This window comes from Spermophilus citellus, assembly GCF_964194105.1.
Source record: "Spermophilus citellus genome assembly, chromosome: 6".
NCBI classification, from domain to species: domain Eukaryota; kingdom Metazoa; phylum Chordata; class Mammalia; order Rodentia; family Sciuridae; genus Spermophilus; species Spermophilus citellus.
The window spans coordinates 13,310,607-13,330,466 of NC_138187.1; the positions used below are offsets into that span (position 1 = coordinate 13,310,607).

The 19,860-nt window shown below is 49.1% G+C and overlaps 1 protein-coding gene across 8 annotated transcripts in view; it reads right to left on the bottom strand.

Annotated features, from left to right (window-relative positions):
- SYT17 (synaptotagmin 17) overlaps positions 1-19,860 on the bottom strand; it is a 54,738-nt gene that overhangs the window by 21,045 nt on the left and 13,833 nt on the right. For all 8 annotated transcript variants that reach the window (XM_081299798.1, XM_081299805.1, XM_081299802.1 and 5 more), the window contains 2 exons: positions 2,719-2,839; positions 1,080-1,235 (listed from right to left, as the gene is read on the bottom strand). In XM_081299798.1, coding sequence (XP_081155924.1) covers positions 1,080-1,235; positions 2,719-2,839 — 277 coding nt within the window. The remainder of the gene's footprint in view (positions 1-1,079; positions 1,236-2,718; positions 2,840-19,860) is intronic.

Consider the following 19,860-nt stretch of genomic DNA (forward strand, 5'->3'; position numbering starts at 1 on the left):
AAAGATTCCTCCTTTCCCTCTGTCGCTCCTTCACTTGACCACCACGATGGAAGCCATCTGCCATGCCGTGAACTGCCCCATGGAGCAGTCCACACCGCAAGGAATCGAGGAAGATCACCGGCCAACCACCGGGAAGGGACTGAGACCCCCAGTCCAACAGCCTGCAGGGAACTGAGTCCTGCCATCAACTACGAGAGAGTGCTCGTGCACAGACCCTCACGATGAATCCAACCACACATATGATTAGGGTGCACCAATAAATAAATAAACAAATAACAACAATAAAAAAGAAAACAGAGCTTCCCGGGTTGGGCCTTCAGATGAGCCTGCAACCCCAGCCAACTCCCTGACTGCCGCCTTGTCAGAGATGCTCAGTCAGAGCCACTCAGCAAGACTCTGACTAAGCTCCCGAGCACAGGAACTGTGATTGTTGATTTAAGCTACGGTGTGACTACTGCACCCTGGAAACAAGACTAAATCACACCCTGGAAAAAAGCAGACTGAACTCTACAGGACAGTGGCAGATGATGCCTTTACTTAAACATTCTATCCTCCGGGAATGCTTTCAAAATCCTCCTCTCTGAATTATTGACTCTATTTTCTTATACGTACCCCTATTAGACTAAGGAACTTGAATCATCATCATCATCATCATCATCATCATCAAAGATTCCACACAGTGAGCACTTATTATGTGCCAGGTACTGTTCTGTGGTCATTAGATACTTATTCATCACAAGAATCTTATGATACAAGCACCATAATCTTATGACACAAGCACCCCAGTGAGAAAACGGAAGCTCAGAGGCGTTCAGTGACCCGTCAAAGATCTGAGTTATCATGTGGCAGTTCCAGGAAATCTAGCTCCGGAGTCAGATTCATAACACAGAACAATTTTGTTACACGGCTCCACGGTCTTGCCCAAGTTCACAGATGGTAAGTGGATTCACACTCAGCTGGCTGAACATCCGACATGACGTTCCTAAACACAACTTGCTCCAGATGCCTTTCGACTCTGGGACAGGAAGGGGTTGAACGGGCCTCACCTGGGCTTCCTCGACGTCTAGGAGGCTACCTACCTGTGAACACGAGGCTGGCATTTTCCAGTTCTTCTTGGGGAACCTTGAAGCTAAAGGACTCATTGTAGAAGGGATCAATGGTGCCTCTTAAGAAGGATGTCTTCTTGGTTTTCACAAGCTTGAGTCCGTGCACCAGCTGGATTTTCACAAATGGGTCTGAGATTTGGACACAGCATCAGAGAATGTTGAAGACCATGAAAACAAATCCACTCACCCCTCCACTAGGACCACCCCCTCCACCAGTCCAGACCTCTCTTTCATTGATTAATTTCCCATCCATCCATCTCTTCTATCATCCACGCACCGTTTCCCCATCCATTCCTTATCTGCTCATCCTTGTCCTTCTTCCTCAGGTATCTAACATTTACCAACTTCCCCCAGGTTTCAGTCACGGAGCTCATTTTAAGGTAAGAAAACTGAGGACTCAACAGAACAAATGATTTGCTCAAGCTCAGACCAGTAGAGTTAAAACCAGGCTCAGAGGTTACCCTGGATCTTTGTCTGCTGACAAATTTATCACGCCAGGGAGCTCACAGCCCATCCACAGGAGAAAAGACATTAACGAATTATAAATATCATCCTTCGATCATTTTATAGGGACTCATGTACATTAACTAATTTAACATTTATTTAAGCTCTCAATGCAATGAGATGAATACTGTTATTATGCCAACTTTTGAGATGGAGACATCAAGTCATTTAGAGAAGTTAAATAACTTCCCCCAAGACCACATCATCTGTATGCAGCGGAACTGAGATTTGGTTCCAGGAAGTTTGACTCCTGAACCTTTTTACTCATTCATCACACCGTCTCTCTCCCACTAGGATGAGTCTGAAACTCTCCAAACCTCACACCATTCCTTCCACCCGTTCCCTTGAAATCCCCTGTTTTACAATGTGTCTTTTGAGCATGCAATGTGTCTTCTAGACTCGGTTGTCACCTTATTGCAAATATAATTTATTTTGTTTATTGCATTTAGAGAAAACACTGAACTTAAGAGGTGCCAGGGACCGTGGCTATTTTCACAAGAATACCTTTTGCTGTCATGGGAGAAGCTACATACAAATGTCCCAACACCTGTTCCAGTTCATTAAAGATCATGTTTGAGTTGGTTTTGCTATAGACACTTAACACATAGTCCTTTCAATTAACACATAGCCCTTTCAAAGCTGGGGTGTATAAAGATTTATGCTACACATGGAATGAGCTGGGGGTGAAAAAAGAAACAACCAGGCTGTGCCCACCATGCTGGTGGATTGGAATACAAAGTCCTTACACACTACCGCCACCTAGAGCATGGTGTCTCTATTGCAGGCACAGTTTTGAGAAGGCGAGCAACCTCCTTGGGGCTTCGTGTGTTCAAAGACAATCTAGATTTTTCAGGAGTGATCACACCTGGTCACAGTCCACTCCCCAGTTCAAATAGGGCTCCCAAGATGGTATCAAGTACCTGCTTCATCCTAAGAGATGTTTGATCATTTATTTTCCTTCTTGAACTAGCATCCTAATTCTGAATGCTATCCACTCTCCCGAGGCCTTATCAGGAGAACACAGGATGCAGAAAAATCAGGGTCCCCCAAACAAACACAGGTGTCCCCTTAAAGAATTCGGGGGGGGGGGAGGTAGATCTGAGTGTACCTGAGCCTTGGCTCACATCGGTCTGAAGAAGCTGCTTGGCTCGAATGATGTCCACATTCAGTCTCCCGGCACTCGGGAGGTAATTCAGAGACAGGAGCAGCTCCCCCAGCTCCACTTCATTCTGCAGAGAAAGAAAATGGTGAGAAAGTCGCTTTTTTTTTTCTTTTCCTCTCTCATTCCTTTTGCACCCACCATGCAAGAGACGGATTCCAGCAGCTTCTAAATGAGTAGCTGTGGGTGGATCCGTTGACAGTGGGTGCCTGTCTCGTTGACTTCTTTTAGATTCTGCCTCCAATTATTTTCTCCAGTCCATCACGGAATGTTTTCTTCTGACCTTAGAGCCCTTAACAGCAGCAACCACAATTTTAACAACAAAAGTTTGGATAATTTAAAAAATGCAAGATGTCATGTATTAGGCTGAGCGCTCTCTATATGTCATAGCAGATTTAATCTTCATAATGAGTCCCCGAGGAGTTAGTTTATTTACTGACTGAACAGATGAAGAAACGGAGGCTCAGAGGGGTTAAGTAACATGTCCAAGGCCACACAGCACGAAAGTGGTAGGACTGGCCTTTAGACCCAAGGAAGCTGTGGGACGGTGGGGCACAGGCTCAGGCTGCCATTTTGGCAGGGAGACCAACTCTCTCTGAGAGGTGAGGCTGGGGGACGGCCCCAAATGTCATGAAGGACTGAGGCTGGGGAGGCAGGGAGGGGGCTCACCAAGCAGAGGGGACAGCGAGGGTCAGGGCCGGTGACGGAGGAAGGAATGAACTCGGTGTGTTTAAGGGACAGAGGAAAGGCCAGGAAGAGCTGATGTGAGAGACGTCCATCGGAGCCAGAGCAAGCTGCCCAGCGCTGTCCCCCTTGGCCACCCCCAAGGCCACCCTCACAGGACTCAGGAGGAGGAGGAGAGGCCATCTCCTAGGCCCTCAGCACCTACAGGCCTTTCCTGGATGGACCAGGCGGCTCTCCTTCCTGGGCCCGAACACCCCATCAGCAAGGCAGCTGCCCACGCGTCCCCAGGGTCTCTGGCAGCCACTGATCTCCTAGAAAGAGTCTCAGATCTTTCTAGCAAAGCCCTTTCCCTCCTCCTTCCCCCGGAGGACACAAGCTTCGCCCATGCTGTCCCCACCCCGAGCACGGGATGGTGTGTCTTCTGGCCAAGCGTCGGCCTCGATCCTCTCTCTCCTGCGGGACAGGAGCCATCAATTTGCACAAGACCGATGTCTGGAGTCAGGGGACAGCTGGTGGAAGATAGAAGGGGCGCTCACTGAGCCCCGTCAGAGGGTTTGCTGATCCGCGTAACCAACATTCATTCCATAACCTACGTCGACAAGACGTGGCCCCCAGGGAGAGCGCGAGGAACAAGGGAAACAGCCAGTTCCAGAGGTGGTACCCCCATTAGAAAGGCCACAGCAAACAAATCAATAATTACACAAAAGCAGAAAGTGGCAGGTGTGGGCAAGGTTGTAACTCTGCTGGTGACAATGCGACACGGCGCGGCCACTGTGGTCAGTCACTGTGGCAGCTCCCGCAAGGGTTGCACACAGAGCTCCCACGCAGGCCAGCGAGTCTACTCACAGGTAATCCCCCCCCAGAGCAGAAAATACGCAGCCGCACCAAAACCTGCTCCCCAACGTTCACAACAGCCCCAAGGGGGAGAGGCCCAGTGTCCACCATTGGGAAAAACAACTTATGGTCCATCTAGGTAACGGGTGCTCTTCAGATACGACGAGGAACGGTGCGCTGACAGGTGCTACAATGTGGGTGAACCTCGAGGTCATGCTCAGTCCAAGAAGCCAGACACAAAAAATCACATTTGGTAGGACTCCATCCAGACCCGGAAACCCACAGGGACAGGAAGAAGAATGAGCAGCTGCTGTGGCCTAGGAGAGGTGGGCAAAGCAGTGTGACTGCTTCATGGGCACAGGGTCTCCTTTGGTGATAGAATGTTCTGGAATTCGAGGTGATGGCGGCACACCACGGGTTGTGGACTCAATGTCGCTGAATCACACACTTTGAAATGGCTGAATTTATGTTTATATGAATTTCACCTCAATTAAAAAAAAATTATAGGGCTTATGTGTTAACGGGCTACAGGAACCAGACCCAGGAAGACTGAAGTATAGCCTATTCCGCGCAGGGGTGGGGACAGAAAGGGCTTCATGCAGAAGGAGATACTTGGGCTAGGCCTTGAAAGGTATGTAGGATTTGGTCAGGTTTATTCTACTGCTGAGAAATGTTACAGCAAAGGGCTTCCATGCGAATTCTGCTCCTGAACTTCCCAATCTCACCACAAAAAGCCCAAAGTGACTTGTATATATCCAACGATGTTTAATAACTTAAGATTTTTAAGATGAATTAGGAATCTCCTTACAAAGAACATCACCCCTCTTTGCATTCTCGGTTTGTGTGGGTTAGGCAGAACAGGTGCATGCTCTGGACCCCCCAGAAGCAGGTGAGTTCCTCCACCTCCACTTCAAATAACAGAAATATATTTGGGAGGGAAAGGAGTGGATATTTCAGTAATAACAATGAAGGAATCATTGAGACACGAGGACCTTGCTGAGATTGACAGTTGAGAACTATTAGTATTTTGAATGGCATAAGGTAGGAATTGGGGCCTCAAGGTCTTTATTTTAACCCAGACCTGGAGAAAGTGCAGAGTCCCCCACTTTAACATCTGCCCCAGAAGGCGCAGCACAGAGGATCAGCAGCAGCCCACGTGGGCATCAGAAACTGTAGCTCATGCCTAGCACGCTTGAGGCCCTGGGTTCCTTCCCCAGCACCTTAGAAACAAAACCAAAAGCCAAAACCAATTGCAGTTCTAAAAACCAGAAGGCAAAAATGTCCCCCAGTTTCCTGGAACCAGAGTCTTTTTAATTCCTCTTCCCTTGCGGAAGTATCTGATACTACATTTAAAAGCTGACCAGTAGCCAGTGGATAAAGAACTTCAAATACGGGAACCGAAAGCAGGGCCACCTCATCCAGGAGCTCCCCAACCCATGGCCCCCAAGACAGATCGTGGAGTTAATGGTGCCCTTTGCAGATGCCCGTAAAGTACTGGTGGATTAAAACTGCACCAACTCGGGGTGATTTTGCCCTTTCCCCATCTTCTTCAGGGATGTTTGACAATGTCACCACAGTTTTGATGGCCACAACTTGGGATAAGGATGCCACTGGCATCTGGTCTGGTGGGAAGACGTCAAGGATACTGCTAAACATCCTACAAGGTGCAGACAGCTTCCTCTTGCCTCAATGAAGAATGATCTGACTGCAAATATTTGTAATGCCTGGGTTGAGAAATCCTGAACCAAACCCATGAATCCTGGGCTCCTTCAGGTTTCTCTCTTGGACACAACTCTGGCCAAGCGAATTGTTAACAGGAACCAGACTTGAACTCTTTTGCAATCAATTTCAGAAAAGACTGTTCCCTGCCTCAGTGGAACTTGTCCTGAACCTTCTTCAGACCCCAAAAGGCCAAAGCACCAGCTCCCAGCCAGAACCTGGAAAGGCCGAGCTACGGTTCCCCTCCTTCCGCTTCCTTCCCATAGGATAATCCTCCCAGGAAGTGGGCTCGCCGTCCCAAGGAGAGTGGATGCTTGTTCTGGAAGGATCTCGTTCCTGAAGTCCCCTTTCCCTTAACCAAATTTAGGACAATAATGTTGGATGCCAGAGCTGAAATAATTCAGTGGCACACTCTATAAAAGAAAACAGAACCATGCCTTTCGCTCTTCTCCCTCTTTAAAATCCTCCATTGCTCTTAAAATCTAGAGCTCTCGGCCTGGTCTGCACGGGATCCGCCCCCCTCGGCACTTCTGACACTTGCAAGGCGTCCTTCTTCACCATGGAGGGCTGTCCTGTGCACTGTAGGACGTTAAGTAGGTCTCCAGCGTCCACCAGCTGGGAACCAGTGGCATCCCCTCCCCACTCCTGTGACAACCCCAAATGTCTCCGGGCATTGCAATGTCCCCTGAGGGCAAAATCACCCTGCTGAGAACTACCCATCCAGAAGGATCTAAATGAGTTGGCAGAACCCATCCACCAACCACGTCTTCCTTCTGTTTTTTGAAAACACAAGATTACTCCAAGGCTTGTTCCTGCTGTTTCCTGGGAATCTCAGGTCAAATGTCACCTTCTCATCTAAGCTTTCCATGGCCGTCCCACTACAAACAGCCCCCTGTGTCTATCACATCACTCTGTTTTATTTCCTTCATGATACTTTGTTCTTTGCTGATATTTTCTTGCTCTCCCTAAAGGCCAGGATGGCGCCCATCTGCCTGCTACTGTAGATGATCCACCTTGTGATGGTTCGACTCATGATCTATTTCCACTTTACAGTGACATGAAAGGAATCGCCACTCAGTAGAAACCATCCTTTGACTTTTGATCTTTCCCTGGCCTAGTGATATGAGGTCTTGCAATGCTCAGGCTGTGGCAGTGAGCTCAGCTCCCAATAAGTCACATGATCAAAGGAGAAATGAGGAGTGTGCTGTGTTGCTGAGCTGGGATGTTTGGTAGGTTAGATGGTGCAATGGTCAGCTTTCCCTCACTGTAACAACATACCTGAGATAATCAACTTATAAAGAAGAAAGGTTTATTTTGATTCACAGTTTCAGAACTTTCAGTCCATGATCTGTTGGCTCCTTTGCTTTGGGGCTGTGGTGAGGCAGCACATCATGGTTGGAGTACATGGTGGAGCAAACCCATTATTCACTTCATGGCCAGGAGGTGAAGGAGAGGAAGAGGATGGGGTTAGGGTCTCATTCTCCCTTTCAACGGCACACCTCCAATGACCTGAAGACTTCCTAGGCCCCAGCTCTTAAAGGCTCTGCCATTTCCCAACAGTGCCATTCAGGGGAACAAGTCTTCATTACATGGACCCTTGGAGACACTTAAGATCCCAATTATAGAAGCAGAATAAATCCTTTTTTTTTTTTTGATTGGGACTGAACTCAGGGGCACTTGCCCACTGAGCCATGTTCAAAGCCCTATTTTATATTTTATTTAGAGGCAGGGTCTCACTGAGCTGCTTAGTGCCTCATTGTTGCTGAGGCTGGCTTTGAACTTGTGATCCTCCTGCCTCAGCCTCCCAAGCCACTGGGGTTGCAGGTGTGCACCTCCGGCCCGGATGAATACATCCATTTTTGACTTAGACTATTTTCAGTTTACGATGGGTTTACGGAAATGTGACTCCATCGCAAGTCAAGGAGTGCCTGTGTTTACAGCACCCGGAACCACGTCAATCCAGATGACCCCGAGCACCATCTCAGGGGGCTGCAACATGGAGGCCGAGCTGTTGCCATACCACGGTCCCAGAGGGGACCTCAGCGAGACATCCTGTCACCTGCCCTATCTGAGTTCAAGACAATCGAACCTGAGACAGGAGAAGGAACTAGGTGACCAATGTCACTTCTACCTCTTCTCTTTTTGAGGCAATGTCACACATGAACATAGCTCCTTTCTTGTAAGAGTCTGATGAGCTGAATTTGGTCAAAGCACATGGGGTGGGCTGGGGAGAACCAAAATAGGCCCGAAGCCACCCGGCAGGCTCCCCAGCAAGCGCTGCAGACAAAAAGCCTCTCTCCCTGCAGCCTCTAAATGCACATGCTCTCATCAATAAAAAGGAAATCAAAGAAAACCATCTGGGACAAAAGACATTCTCTGGGGAAGACAAGAGCCCGGCTCTCCTCCTGACGGCTCTCTCTGAAGTGCTTCTAAATGGCCCTTTGGCTGGCCCTTACCTGGCAGGGGGATTCGTCTGCGTGCACACAACTTCTAAGCAGCCCAAACTCAGCTGCGCCCACCCCACTGCCACCTGGTTCATCTTTTGTCTCTTAATTTACTGCACAGACAACCTTACGTAAGAATGGATCTTTTTTAAAAGCAAAATCCAACCACAATCCCAGCATTTTACACATTCCACCGAATGCTCTCTTTTCTTTCTGTTCCCCCTCTCTAAAAGTCCCCGGCCCCCGGCCACTGTCAATGCTGCTTCCATAACACGAGCAAATCCTTCAATTCCCTTTCTTAAAAACTTAAACATATAGCCCCACTTGGCATCTGACAACGGAAACATGGTAAGTGTCATTTTTAATGTCCACAGGTAACATTCCATGAGGCTGAAATACTGTAACAGATTGTAACCACTTTCCTATGGCTACACACTGGGGTTATTTCTTTAATTTTTTTTTTTTTTTTGGTACCAGGATTGAACTCAGGGGCACTCCACCACTGAGCCCCATCCCCAGCCCTATTTTGTATTTTATTTAGAGACAGGGTCTCACTGAGTTGCTTCGCGCCTTGCTAAGTTGCTGAGGCTGGCTTTGAACTCGCGATCCTCCTGTCTCAGCCTCCTGAGCCTCTAGGATTACAGGCGTGCGCCACTGTGCCTGGCTGTTTTTAATGACTTCAACTGGACACGTAGGCATTTTCTTTCTTCTAGGTCACATCCTCATAAAATCCAAGCATGGGATCACTGGCTCAAGGAAAAATCAAGGTCTTTTTTCCTGCCACTTGATGTGAATTGCCAGACTGATTGCTAGAAAACGGCTGAACTTTAAACACCAGCAGAGGGGAGCACAGAAGTCTCCCCACCGGGTGACCAGCACTGACTGGTCACATTTTAGCAAATGCATGCGGGATCCGTGTCACTGCTAAAATATACAGCTGCAAAATGCTACCACATGCTTTGACTGCATTTCTCAGATAGAAAATCTGGGCAGGTTTGCAGTTAACTGCGCAGGAGTCCCCTTTTCCCCTTATCTGAGGGGTGTGTTCCAAGACCCTCCAGGTCACAGATACTGTAGAGCCTCGTGTAGACCGTCTGGGCCTATATGTTCATACCTATGCTGTAGTTTGATTTCTACATTAGGCACAGCAATCATGATGATCCATCATGATGATCATAAAACAGAACAATTAGAACAATTCATTGTAATAAAAGTTATTTAACATTTATGAATTCTTTCTAGAATCCTCCATGTCACGTATTCTGACCATGGTAGACCCTGTTAACTTCCATCAAGGAAAGCGAAACTTGATCGAGGGGGGACAAGAGTATTTCCTTTTTGGCTCAGGAACCGTGATTGTCTGACTCTCTGGGTAAGTTCAGAGTCCTCTAGGTGGCCACGGCGTGGCTGAGGAGACAATCGATTTCACACTGGATTATATTTGTCTGTTATTGGCCGGCTTTTAGGTTGTCCTTGTTCTAAGGATACCTGATTGTGGGTTTAGTTTAAAAACGCAAAACCCTCCTAAGGAGGGTGAGCCCCTGCCCATGTTTGTCAGTTATCCACCCTCTCCCTTCTGCGAAAATCCCCTCTAATTCTTTTTGCCCATTTGTCTATTAGGTATGTGTTTTTCTCTTATTAATTTACAATAAGGCTTTTTTTTTATTTTAATATTTATTTATTTATTTATTTTTAGTTTTCGGCGGACATAACATCTTTGTTTGTACGTGGTGCTGAGGATCGAACCCGGGCCGCATGCATGCCAGGCGAGCTCGCTACCATTTGAGCCACACCCCAGCCCCTACAATAAGGCTTTAAGTATTGTGAACACCAATTATTCAGCAGCCATGTGTAGTTATGGGGTGACTTATATATCCCCCTCCATGCAGAATGTTGGAAATAGGATCACAGCAGAGGTGACCGACAGCCCTGGCCAACTAACCCCGCGCAGGGCAAACGTCTTCTCCCCGTGTGGCTGGCCTTTCGAGTTTCTTTATCATGGTTTCTGGTGGACAGAAGTTCATAATGTTAACACAATACGTGTGTCCACGGTTTTCCTCTGTGGTTTGGACTTTATGATCACCGAAACAGACATTTCAGCCCCTCTGCTAGAACAGAACCTCACCAACTGTGGGTGCATGGATGTCTAGTTATACCCCATATGTGAAGCCAAATCTTCCAGGAAAGCTGGAGAGCAGGTCACCCTTTGGCCTCTGAGAGTCTGTGCTGTGGGCTCAGCAGCCACTCCAGCACCTGCAGAGAGAGAGCCCGATGCTATCTGAACTTGGGTTTCTCACTCACCAAGACCTCTTTAACAGAGCATGTCCAGCCCAGCTACTTACAGAGAAATACCCAGGCACACAGCGAGCACACAGTAGGCGCTCAATGCTTGTCCACTGACCAGGTGGCTAAGGCAAGGACGAAGGATGCAGCGGTGACCAAGACAGGCGGGAGCCATGGAACAGAGGTCTTGAGAGTACACAATGCTTTCCTGATTAACTATCAGGCCGCATTAATTATGCAGTTGTTTAATTAGCACAGTGGTGTGTCATGAGTAAGTGCTGCGTGGGAGCCTCCAGTTTGGATCTGGAATGTTCAAGTCTCCATCTCCAGCTTGACACTATTGGGAGGTGCTGGACATTTTAAGAGGTGGGGCCTAGCGGGAGGTCATTGGGTCATTAGGGATGTGTCTTTGAAAGGCATTGTGGGACCATGGTCTTTCTCTTTTGTTCTTTAGCCAGAAGAGTGTTTTTTTTCCTGCCATGATGTGCCACCACACCCACAAATCCATAGGGCAATCGAGGTGGGAAAATCCCAAACCAAAATAAACCTTTTTTCTTTTTAAGTTGATTTTCTTGGGATTTTTTTTTTTATTATAGTAACAGAAAGCTGACTGATACAAGGGCCAACAGGGGTCAACAAAGGCAAGCCCCTGAGGACAGCGTCACAGAGTTCCAGGTGGGAGGTGACGGTGGCCTGGGCCTGGCTGGAGTGGAAGGGTTCTGAGGTGGCTTCGGAGTGACGTGATTTGCCCCTGGGTATGGGATGTGGACGGTGGTGCCCTCCAGCAACGCCCGTCGGGGAGGAACTTGGGGAGAAGCCAACAAGTGACCTTTCAGGTGAAGAGTGAGATGACACCAGCCGACCAAGAAGGGGACCAAGGTTCTGTGTTTCCAAACTGCCCTCAACATGACAGTCCTCCAGGGACCTTGTAAAAGGCAGACTCCTGGGACCTCCGGGAACCCGTTCAGTCATCCTTCAGGGCAGAGCCTGGGAACTGATGTTTGTCACATGTGCCTTAGAAATACTGATACTGTCAGGGGATAGAGTGGGACTCTGGAAGGACCTTTAGGTCCCTGGAAATCTCCCCCGGGATGCTCCACTGTGACCTTCGATAACCTGCACCCCAAGCTGAACTAATCATGGCCACCTGCCCATCCTCACCAGCCCCGCCACCTGCTCCTGGGAGACCTGAGCCAGTTGACCGAGGGCCCCAGGACCCCACAACCCTCCTCCCTCAATGTCCTTTCCAACTCCTGAAACTCACCAACTGAGAGCCCACCACAGCCACTCGACGTCACACCTGGACACCTCTCACACCCTATTAGGAGTCACCCTGCCTCTGGCAACTCCGGGAGAGGGAGCCATTTACAGGTGGAGGCCAAGGGTGCTGTCTAATGTCCTGCCATCAGGGGACACCCCCACAACACCACGACCCAGCCCAGGACGCCATGAGCACCATGGGAAGACCCCACCTGTAAAACCACCTCATGCAAAGTCCGACCTGACCGGGGGTGTCGCCTCTATTTTTTATCTTTAAATGGCTCCAGTTCCCCTCAGAATAAGAGGTAAGATCCGTGACCTGGTCTAGGAGGCTCGTCCCACCCCAGCTGCCTTCCATCTGGCTTTAAACCATTTTCAAATGATGCACCAGGCAGATGGAACATTCCAGACCAAACTCCTCCCACTGCCTGTCCACCCGTGGCGGCTTGTGGCCTTTCCATATGCTCCTTACCTCTTAGGATGAGCTCTTCTTGGACATTTATTCCATGAACAGAAACCCCACGTGAAGCCAGGTGCTGGGGGGGCACCAGGTGCAGAGCCATGAATGTCCAGGGAGCGCCCACAGAGGACATGTCTCCAGACTCCAGGTTCTAAACGTCACCTTGGGCTAGACACCAAGCCCTCACTGCTTGACACCTAGGAACCCCCTCACATGCCCGTGAGACCAACGCACTGTAACCACAGCAGCAAACACTTTCTGAGCGTGTTGCGTGCATCAGCTCATCCAGTTCTCAGAAGGACCCTGGGGTGGCGCTGCTGCCCATCTGAGCGCTCAGGTGCACCAGGCAGAGTTCTCAGTGCCCGCCTTTATTTCCCTGACTAATCGTCACGTGGACCCTGCGGGGAGGTCCTATAACCCTCCTCAACAAGAATCAAGACACGCTCAAAGCGTAACCGAGACAATGGGTTTGACGTTTTAGTATGATCAGGCAATGCCGAAGCTCAGACTGATAATTTTTTATAGGTTACATGTGGAAAGGATGATGTTTTACTATACTGGATTCAATAAAAGTGTTCAAATAAATTTAGTTGTTTTTTTCTTTTAATAAGGCTATTAGGAAATTCAGTTACATTTGGGTCTCACATTACATTTCTTTTTTTTTTTTTTAGTTGTAGATGGACACAATATTTTTATTTATTTTTTTAATGTGGTGCTGAGGATCGAACCCAGGACCTCATGCATGCGAGGCAAGCACACTCTACCATGAGCCCCAGCCCCAGCCCCTCACATTACATTTCTATCCAACAGAATGTTCCGTGCTATAAAACAGGATGCTGATTATAGGTAATACGTTGGAAAATCCAAATCTATAATCTGAAACTATGAGTGATTCGATACACAGGATCCAGAATCCTAGGCAGCAAAGGTCTACCAGGGTCTATTCTGGACAGGGCAAATCTCAGGTGAATGCAATTTGCAGAAACATAAATACCCAGCACTCCCATTGGCAAATATCATTTTCCACTAAACACATTTTCTTCTTCTGAGACCAAATGAAACATTCCTCCTCAGCAGGCAATTCTGGTTTTGTTACACAAGATACTAGACCCGGACAAGACTCAAGAATCATGCTCCATGAACTTATAAGTGCAGAAGGGTTCCATGGAACACCACCAAAATGGCAGCCGTACCTTGGCTGTGCTCTGTACACCAGGCACTGGCATGGCATGGGCATGGTACCAGCTAGGCCATTTCACTAAACCACCTCCCATCCAACCAGTAAGTGGCAGAGCCAAGCTTAAAACTCTGCCCTGTTCTATTCTGCTCTAATAGCCAAACTCTTTCCACCCTCCACCACCACCCAGCATGCTCAGAATGAAGTCCAGAGCTCGCCTGCATTAGAATCTTCTAGCACATTGGCTAGAATGCAGATCTGTGGGCAGCACATCCAAGAATTAGGAAATCAGAATCAGTAAGGCTGAGGTCTGGGAACCTCCTCTGTCTGTGCTCTGGGAGATGCTAATGCTTGGTCAAGAGGTAGCGGACAGCCCGCTCTAGGGTGTCTGAGAGCTGGACCCGATCCTCAAGACTCTGCCTCCAACTGCAACCCAAAGCTGACCACTTGCCACTTCCACCTTCTATGGAGTCCAGAGTGTCCCCATCTCTCATCCACAGCCAGCAAAACTCCTAACGCCATTAGGTACCTTGCGGGGTTCCATGAGGAACAGCTATTGACATTAATGATTCTGTTATTATTTTTAAACATATTTGCTTTACTGCATCTCTGCGTATCCATCACTGCTGTGAATGCATTTCAGAGTAAGCTGCGGACACGAGAACACTTCCCCGGGGCCTTGGTGCACTTGAGCTGCTGCCACAAATACGTGAGAAGCTGGGCAGCTGGTGAATAACGGAAATGTGCTGCTCCGGGGGGGCCGGGGCTGGGGCTCAGTGGTGGAGCACTTGCCTCGAACAGGTGAGGCCCTGGGTTCGGTCCTCAGCACCACATAAAAATGAATAAGTAAAGATATTGTGTCCTTCAACCAAAAGAAAGAAAGAAACGTGCTGCTCACGGTTCTGCAGGCTGAGAGGTCCAAGATCAAGGCGCGGGCAGGTTTGGTGTCCGGAAGGGTCTGCTCCGTAGACGGCACGTCCTCACCTCACCCTCACATGGAGGAAGGACAAGCCCTCTCTGGCCTCTTGTACAGTCAGTGGTCCCATCAGGAGAGCGCTGACCTCAGGTCGAGCCACCTCCCCAAAACCCCACCTCTTGTGCCTCAGCTTGGGGGTGAGGATTTCAACATATATGTGTGGGGGAGGGACACGGACGCCCAGACCACAGTACCCCTAAACATGTCGGCAGGGATGTCATTCATCAGAGTTTAATGTTTGCCTATGGTTGGGAGTTCGTTGGCTTTAAGATTTTTATGTTAAATTGATATATAGTGAAATGTGCAAATCTTAAGACTCAAGACTTGGTGAGCCCCCTAAAGGCACACACGCCTGTGTATCCTCCCAACTGCTCTGGGAGGTTCTGCCAGGATCCCGGGGACTCCAGCACCTTTGCCCTTCCTTCCCAAAGCCATGTGCCCTCAAGAGGAATGAACTGGAAACACCCCGGATATTTATACAGCTCAAGAAAAGAAAAGGGCTGATCAGAGATGTCTGTACACCCAGTGTGTTCCAAAGCAGCACAGCATCATTCCCAAGAGCCAAAAGATGGATGCAACCCAAGTGATATACCAATAGATGAATGAGTGAACAAATCTCCCCCCTTCACACACACACACAAATGCACGCACGCGCACACACAGAGGAATATTACCCAGCATTTAAAAGGAAGAAGATCTTTTCATGTGCCACAACATGAACAAACCATAAGGACATAAGGAAATAAGACAACGACAAGATAAATACTGTCCGTCTCCACTTCTGTGAGGTCCCTGGAGCAGTCAAACCCACCAAGATGCCAAGCAGAACGGTGGTCGGCAGGGGCAAGGGAGGAGGGCTGTGTTTTTTTGTTGCTGTAACCAAAATATCTCAGGAGACCAATAAAGGAAGGAGGGATCATTTGGACTCGGAGTTTTAGGAGTTCAGTCCTCGGTGGTGGGCTCCGCTGCTCTGGGCCTGAGGTTGGGGAAAAGCCTGCGGCCAAGGAAAGCTACCCAGCTCACGGCAGCCAGGAAGGAGCTGGGAAGGAAGGGGCCAGGGACGAGATATAGTCCCCAAGGGCACACCCAGTGACCGAGTTCCCCCAACCACGCCCCACCTACCCAGTCGTGAATTCAGATCACTCATCCATCAAATGGATCAGCCCATCGATGAGGCTGGAGCCCTCGAGATCCAAACACGCCCCCAGAGCCTCATCTCTGGCCACCGCTGCCCTGGGACCAAGTCTCCAAAGCCTGAGCTTTGGGGACATTCAAGGTCCAGCCCATAACGAGGGGAAAGAGGATCACTGTTTAACGGCACAGAATTTCCGTTCCGCAGCATGAAGACAGTTCTGGAGATGGACAGTGGTGAAGGTCGACCGTCCTCATCCGTGTGCTGAGTGAGAGCCAATGAACTAGAGGCTCAGAGATGGCGAAGATGAGGCCATGTGTGGATCTGCTTTTCTTTTTCAAGACGCAGGTTCTCACTCTGTTGCCCAAATTGGCCTTGAAATCCTAGGTTCACACTCTCCTCCTGCCTCAGGCTTCAGAGCAGCTGAGGCTATAGTACATTCCACGTCTGGCTTGGATCTCACGAGCCCCCCACAGGCCCATGTGGTAAAGCCTCCGTTCCCATGTTGGCAGCACTGGGAGGTGGTGGGACCTTTAAAAGGCGGAGCCTATTGGAAGGTCCTTAGTCAATGAAGGCAGCCCTTGAAGGGAAGGGTTGGGGGCCTCGCCCTCCTCTTCCTCCACCACTCCACAGGTTGTGATGTAGGTTTTCTTTTTTTTACTCCATCCTGCTCATGACCTACGATCTCATCAGATGCCCAAAGCAAAGGGGAACCCTAACCTTGGAATTGGAACCTCCAAACTATGAGCCAAAATATACCTTTTCTCTCATGAGTTTGTTCTCTCATGCATTTTATTGTAGTCCTGGAAAGCTAAGACACGTGATAAATGTTAGATCACATGTTTTGCACCACAATTAAAACTAACTAGTGATTTTTTTTTTTAAAAAATTGTTATTAGGTATTGATGGACCTTTATTTATTTGTTTATATGCGGTGCTGAGAATCGAACCCAGGGCCTCACACATGCTAGGCAAGTGCTCCACCACTGAGCCACCACCCCAGCCCCCTGACTAGTAATTTTTAAAGAAAGAGTTGAACTGACACAGATCTCGCTGGTAAGTGGCCTTCAATCTGCTTGGAGGAGCGGGGTCTCCCTTCACACTCAGGGTAATTTTGTGGTGTTCACCCTCAGGTTCTGTATCTCTGGGTCCTTATTTTCCACGATCTTTTGACCACATCTAATCAATCAGACCACAAATACATGACAGGCCCATTCGCTGCCTAGTTCCTGAAGGCCAAGACCAAAGCCACAACGCTCACAGGCCATGAGCCCGAGAATGCCTACACACCAGCCCCACGAGTCCCCTGCTCATCCTCCATGTGGATTCCCCAGGGCAGAGACGGCAGGACTAGACCCCTAGAGTTACTCAGAATCACTGTACACCATTACCAAGGGATCAGGTGGCTCTGATTACACCTTGTGACACAGCTATGTCCTCCGGAACTTCCCGTTGAACTGACCACCAAGCAATCAGGTGAAGGCAGATGCTGGCCTCCAGTGAGAACCAGAAACTCCGATCACAGTCGTGGCCTTCACGTGCTGTGTGGGGATCCTGTTTCTCGTCTACACTGCAGGCCTCTTTTGCTAAATGGAGGTCTTTGTCTGGGGCCAGTCTCTCCTTTTCCATTGTACGGTGCAAAAGACGAAGCAGCACCAGGAACCGGGTCCTGGTACCCTCGGCTCCAGGATTCTCCCTCCACTCCAAGTGTGGGCTAGGACTCGGCTCCCAGCATGCTCTCTGCCTTCCCGCATGGCAGTCTGCAGCACTCCTGTCGGTACTGGCTGGACAACTGCGCGGTGGGGACTGTCCTGGGCAACTTTGCGGCATCCCTGGTCTCTATGCACGAGATGCCAGTAGCATCTCCCACCCACCAGACCCAAAATGTTCCCCAAGTTGTCCCTGGCTCAGAATCGCTGTTCTAGAGCTTTGGCAAGAATCAAGTTTCCCAGTCTGGCTCATAGCCAATGACTGGCTGAAACTGGGGTGGCTCTAGCTGTCCCTAGAGAGGGAGCAACTGTGCAGAGTGAGTTTATGATGAGTTTATGATGGAGAGTCCCCTTCCCGCCATGGGCCAGCCCCACTCTGGGTTTGGCAGGAGACCATGCAGTGCTTGGTTGTGAACCCTAATCTAGAAGGACTTTCTCATGCACCCTATTTATGGAATGAATTATGTCCCCTGAAAAGACATTCTGAAGTCCTAACTGCTAGTACCTCAGAATGTGATCTTTGGAAATAAGGTCACTGCCAACATATAGAAGACCCCCAACTCACAGTGGCTTGACTTACAATGTTTTGACTTTATTATGGTGTGGAAGGGAGCCCATAAAAACACCGGTTTCCATTCTCAGTAGAGTTCAACACATTAGGCAACGCTTGGCTGTAAAGCAGAACTTGCACTAGACGGTCTTGCCCCGCGTAGGCTGATCCAAGCGTCCTGTGGGCATTTAAACCCGGCCGAGCCAAACTCGTGTGCAACAGATCCAGGGGCATGAACTGCACTTGGGACTCAGGATGGGCTAGCTGGGATGTGACCCTGTCTTAAGTCCAGGGGCACCTATGATGATTTTATCTAGGATGAGGTCACACTGGAGCAGAGCTGGTCCTAATCCATATGACAGGTGTCCTGGGAGACACACCCGGGGAGAAGCTGGCCATTGACAGCCAAGACAGAGAGCAGAGAAATGGAGCTGGGAGCCAGAAAAGGTTGAGAAGCACCCGCAAACCAGAAGCCAGGAGGGAGCCGGAGGGCAAGACCGCGGCAGGCTGCGGGGGAGTCTGGCTGCACCAGTGCATCCATCTTGGAGGATGAGCCTCCAGGACTCCGAGACAATACATTTCTGGAGTGTTAAGAGACACGGATTCGTGCCCAGGAAACTAACCCACGTCCCCATCCCTGTCATAGGCTGTGCTTCCAGAGAACCCAACATAACCAACTGGCCTTCCCACCCAGAGAGCGCACTCTTCCCTGCAAGTCAGCATGAGCTCCTTGTCTCTCAGAAAGTATGGCTCTGGCATTCAAAGAGAAATCCATGCAGCACGATTCCCCCAAGTCGGTGTCACTAACATGAAAACTCTCAATTAAGATCCACGGATTCGGGCTGGGGATGTTCGATCCTCAGCACCACATACAAACAAAGATGTTGTGTCCGCCAATAACTAAAAAATAAATATTTCTCTCTCTCTCTCTCTCTCTCTCTCTCTCTCTCTCTCTCTCTCTCTCTCTCCTCTCTCACTCTCTCTTTAAAAAAAAAAAAAAAAAAAAAACAAGATCCACGGATTCCGCTGGGGTTGTGGCTCAGCGGTAGAGCACTCCCTTAGCACGGGCAGGACCTGGGTTAGATCCCCAGCACCACATAAAAATAAAGGCATTGTGTTGTGTCCATCTACACCTAAAAAATAAATATTAAAAAAAAAAGATCCACTGATTCCCCAACTGCAAGCTGGACCTCTTGTGTTGGAATCAGGGGGAGACAGTGCCTTCCAAAGGGTTTTTTTCAAGGGCAGATGTGACCACGCTCAATGAAGCGGGCGCCTTGGTCCCTGCATGAGGCGCACTATATACTAAGAACTGCCATTTGTAAGTCTGTGTCCTCTGCTAGTGGAAAGTTCCCTGCAGACGGGGATTGTATGATATTTATTTTGTTGATCCAACTAAAGATCTCTGGCACCTAATAGGACCTTAAGAAAAATAGGAGAAAAAAAAACTGAGCAAACTAGAAAAGAAGAAAGAACAAAGGGTAATAGGGGGGAAGAGAGAAAAATCTATCCAAAGGGTCTAGATGATTCTCCCAACACTGCTCTAAGCAGTTGTAAAAAAAATAAAGTCATCTTAATCATAAGAGGGGCACAAGAGGAGTCCTCGGCCAGGACTGCAGGGCCAAACCCACAGTGACAGGAAGGAACAGCCACCATCCGCCTGCCAACAGCACGGGCAGCAAGCTCTGAAGCCTCGCTGTGACAGCACAGAGTGCAGATGAGCAATCCGAGCTGTTCCCACACTTGAGAGATCTCAGTCTTACACACTTGGAGCTCACGGAGGAACCCAGAGGCCCGGCCTGCAGCTCATGCCGAGGACGGGGAGCCGGCCTGTCACCAGGGACAAACCTGCTTCCACAATGA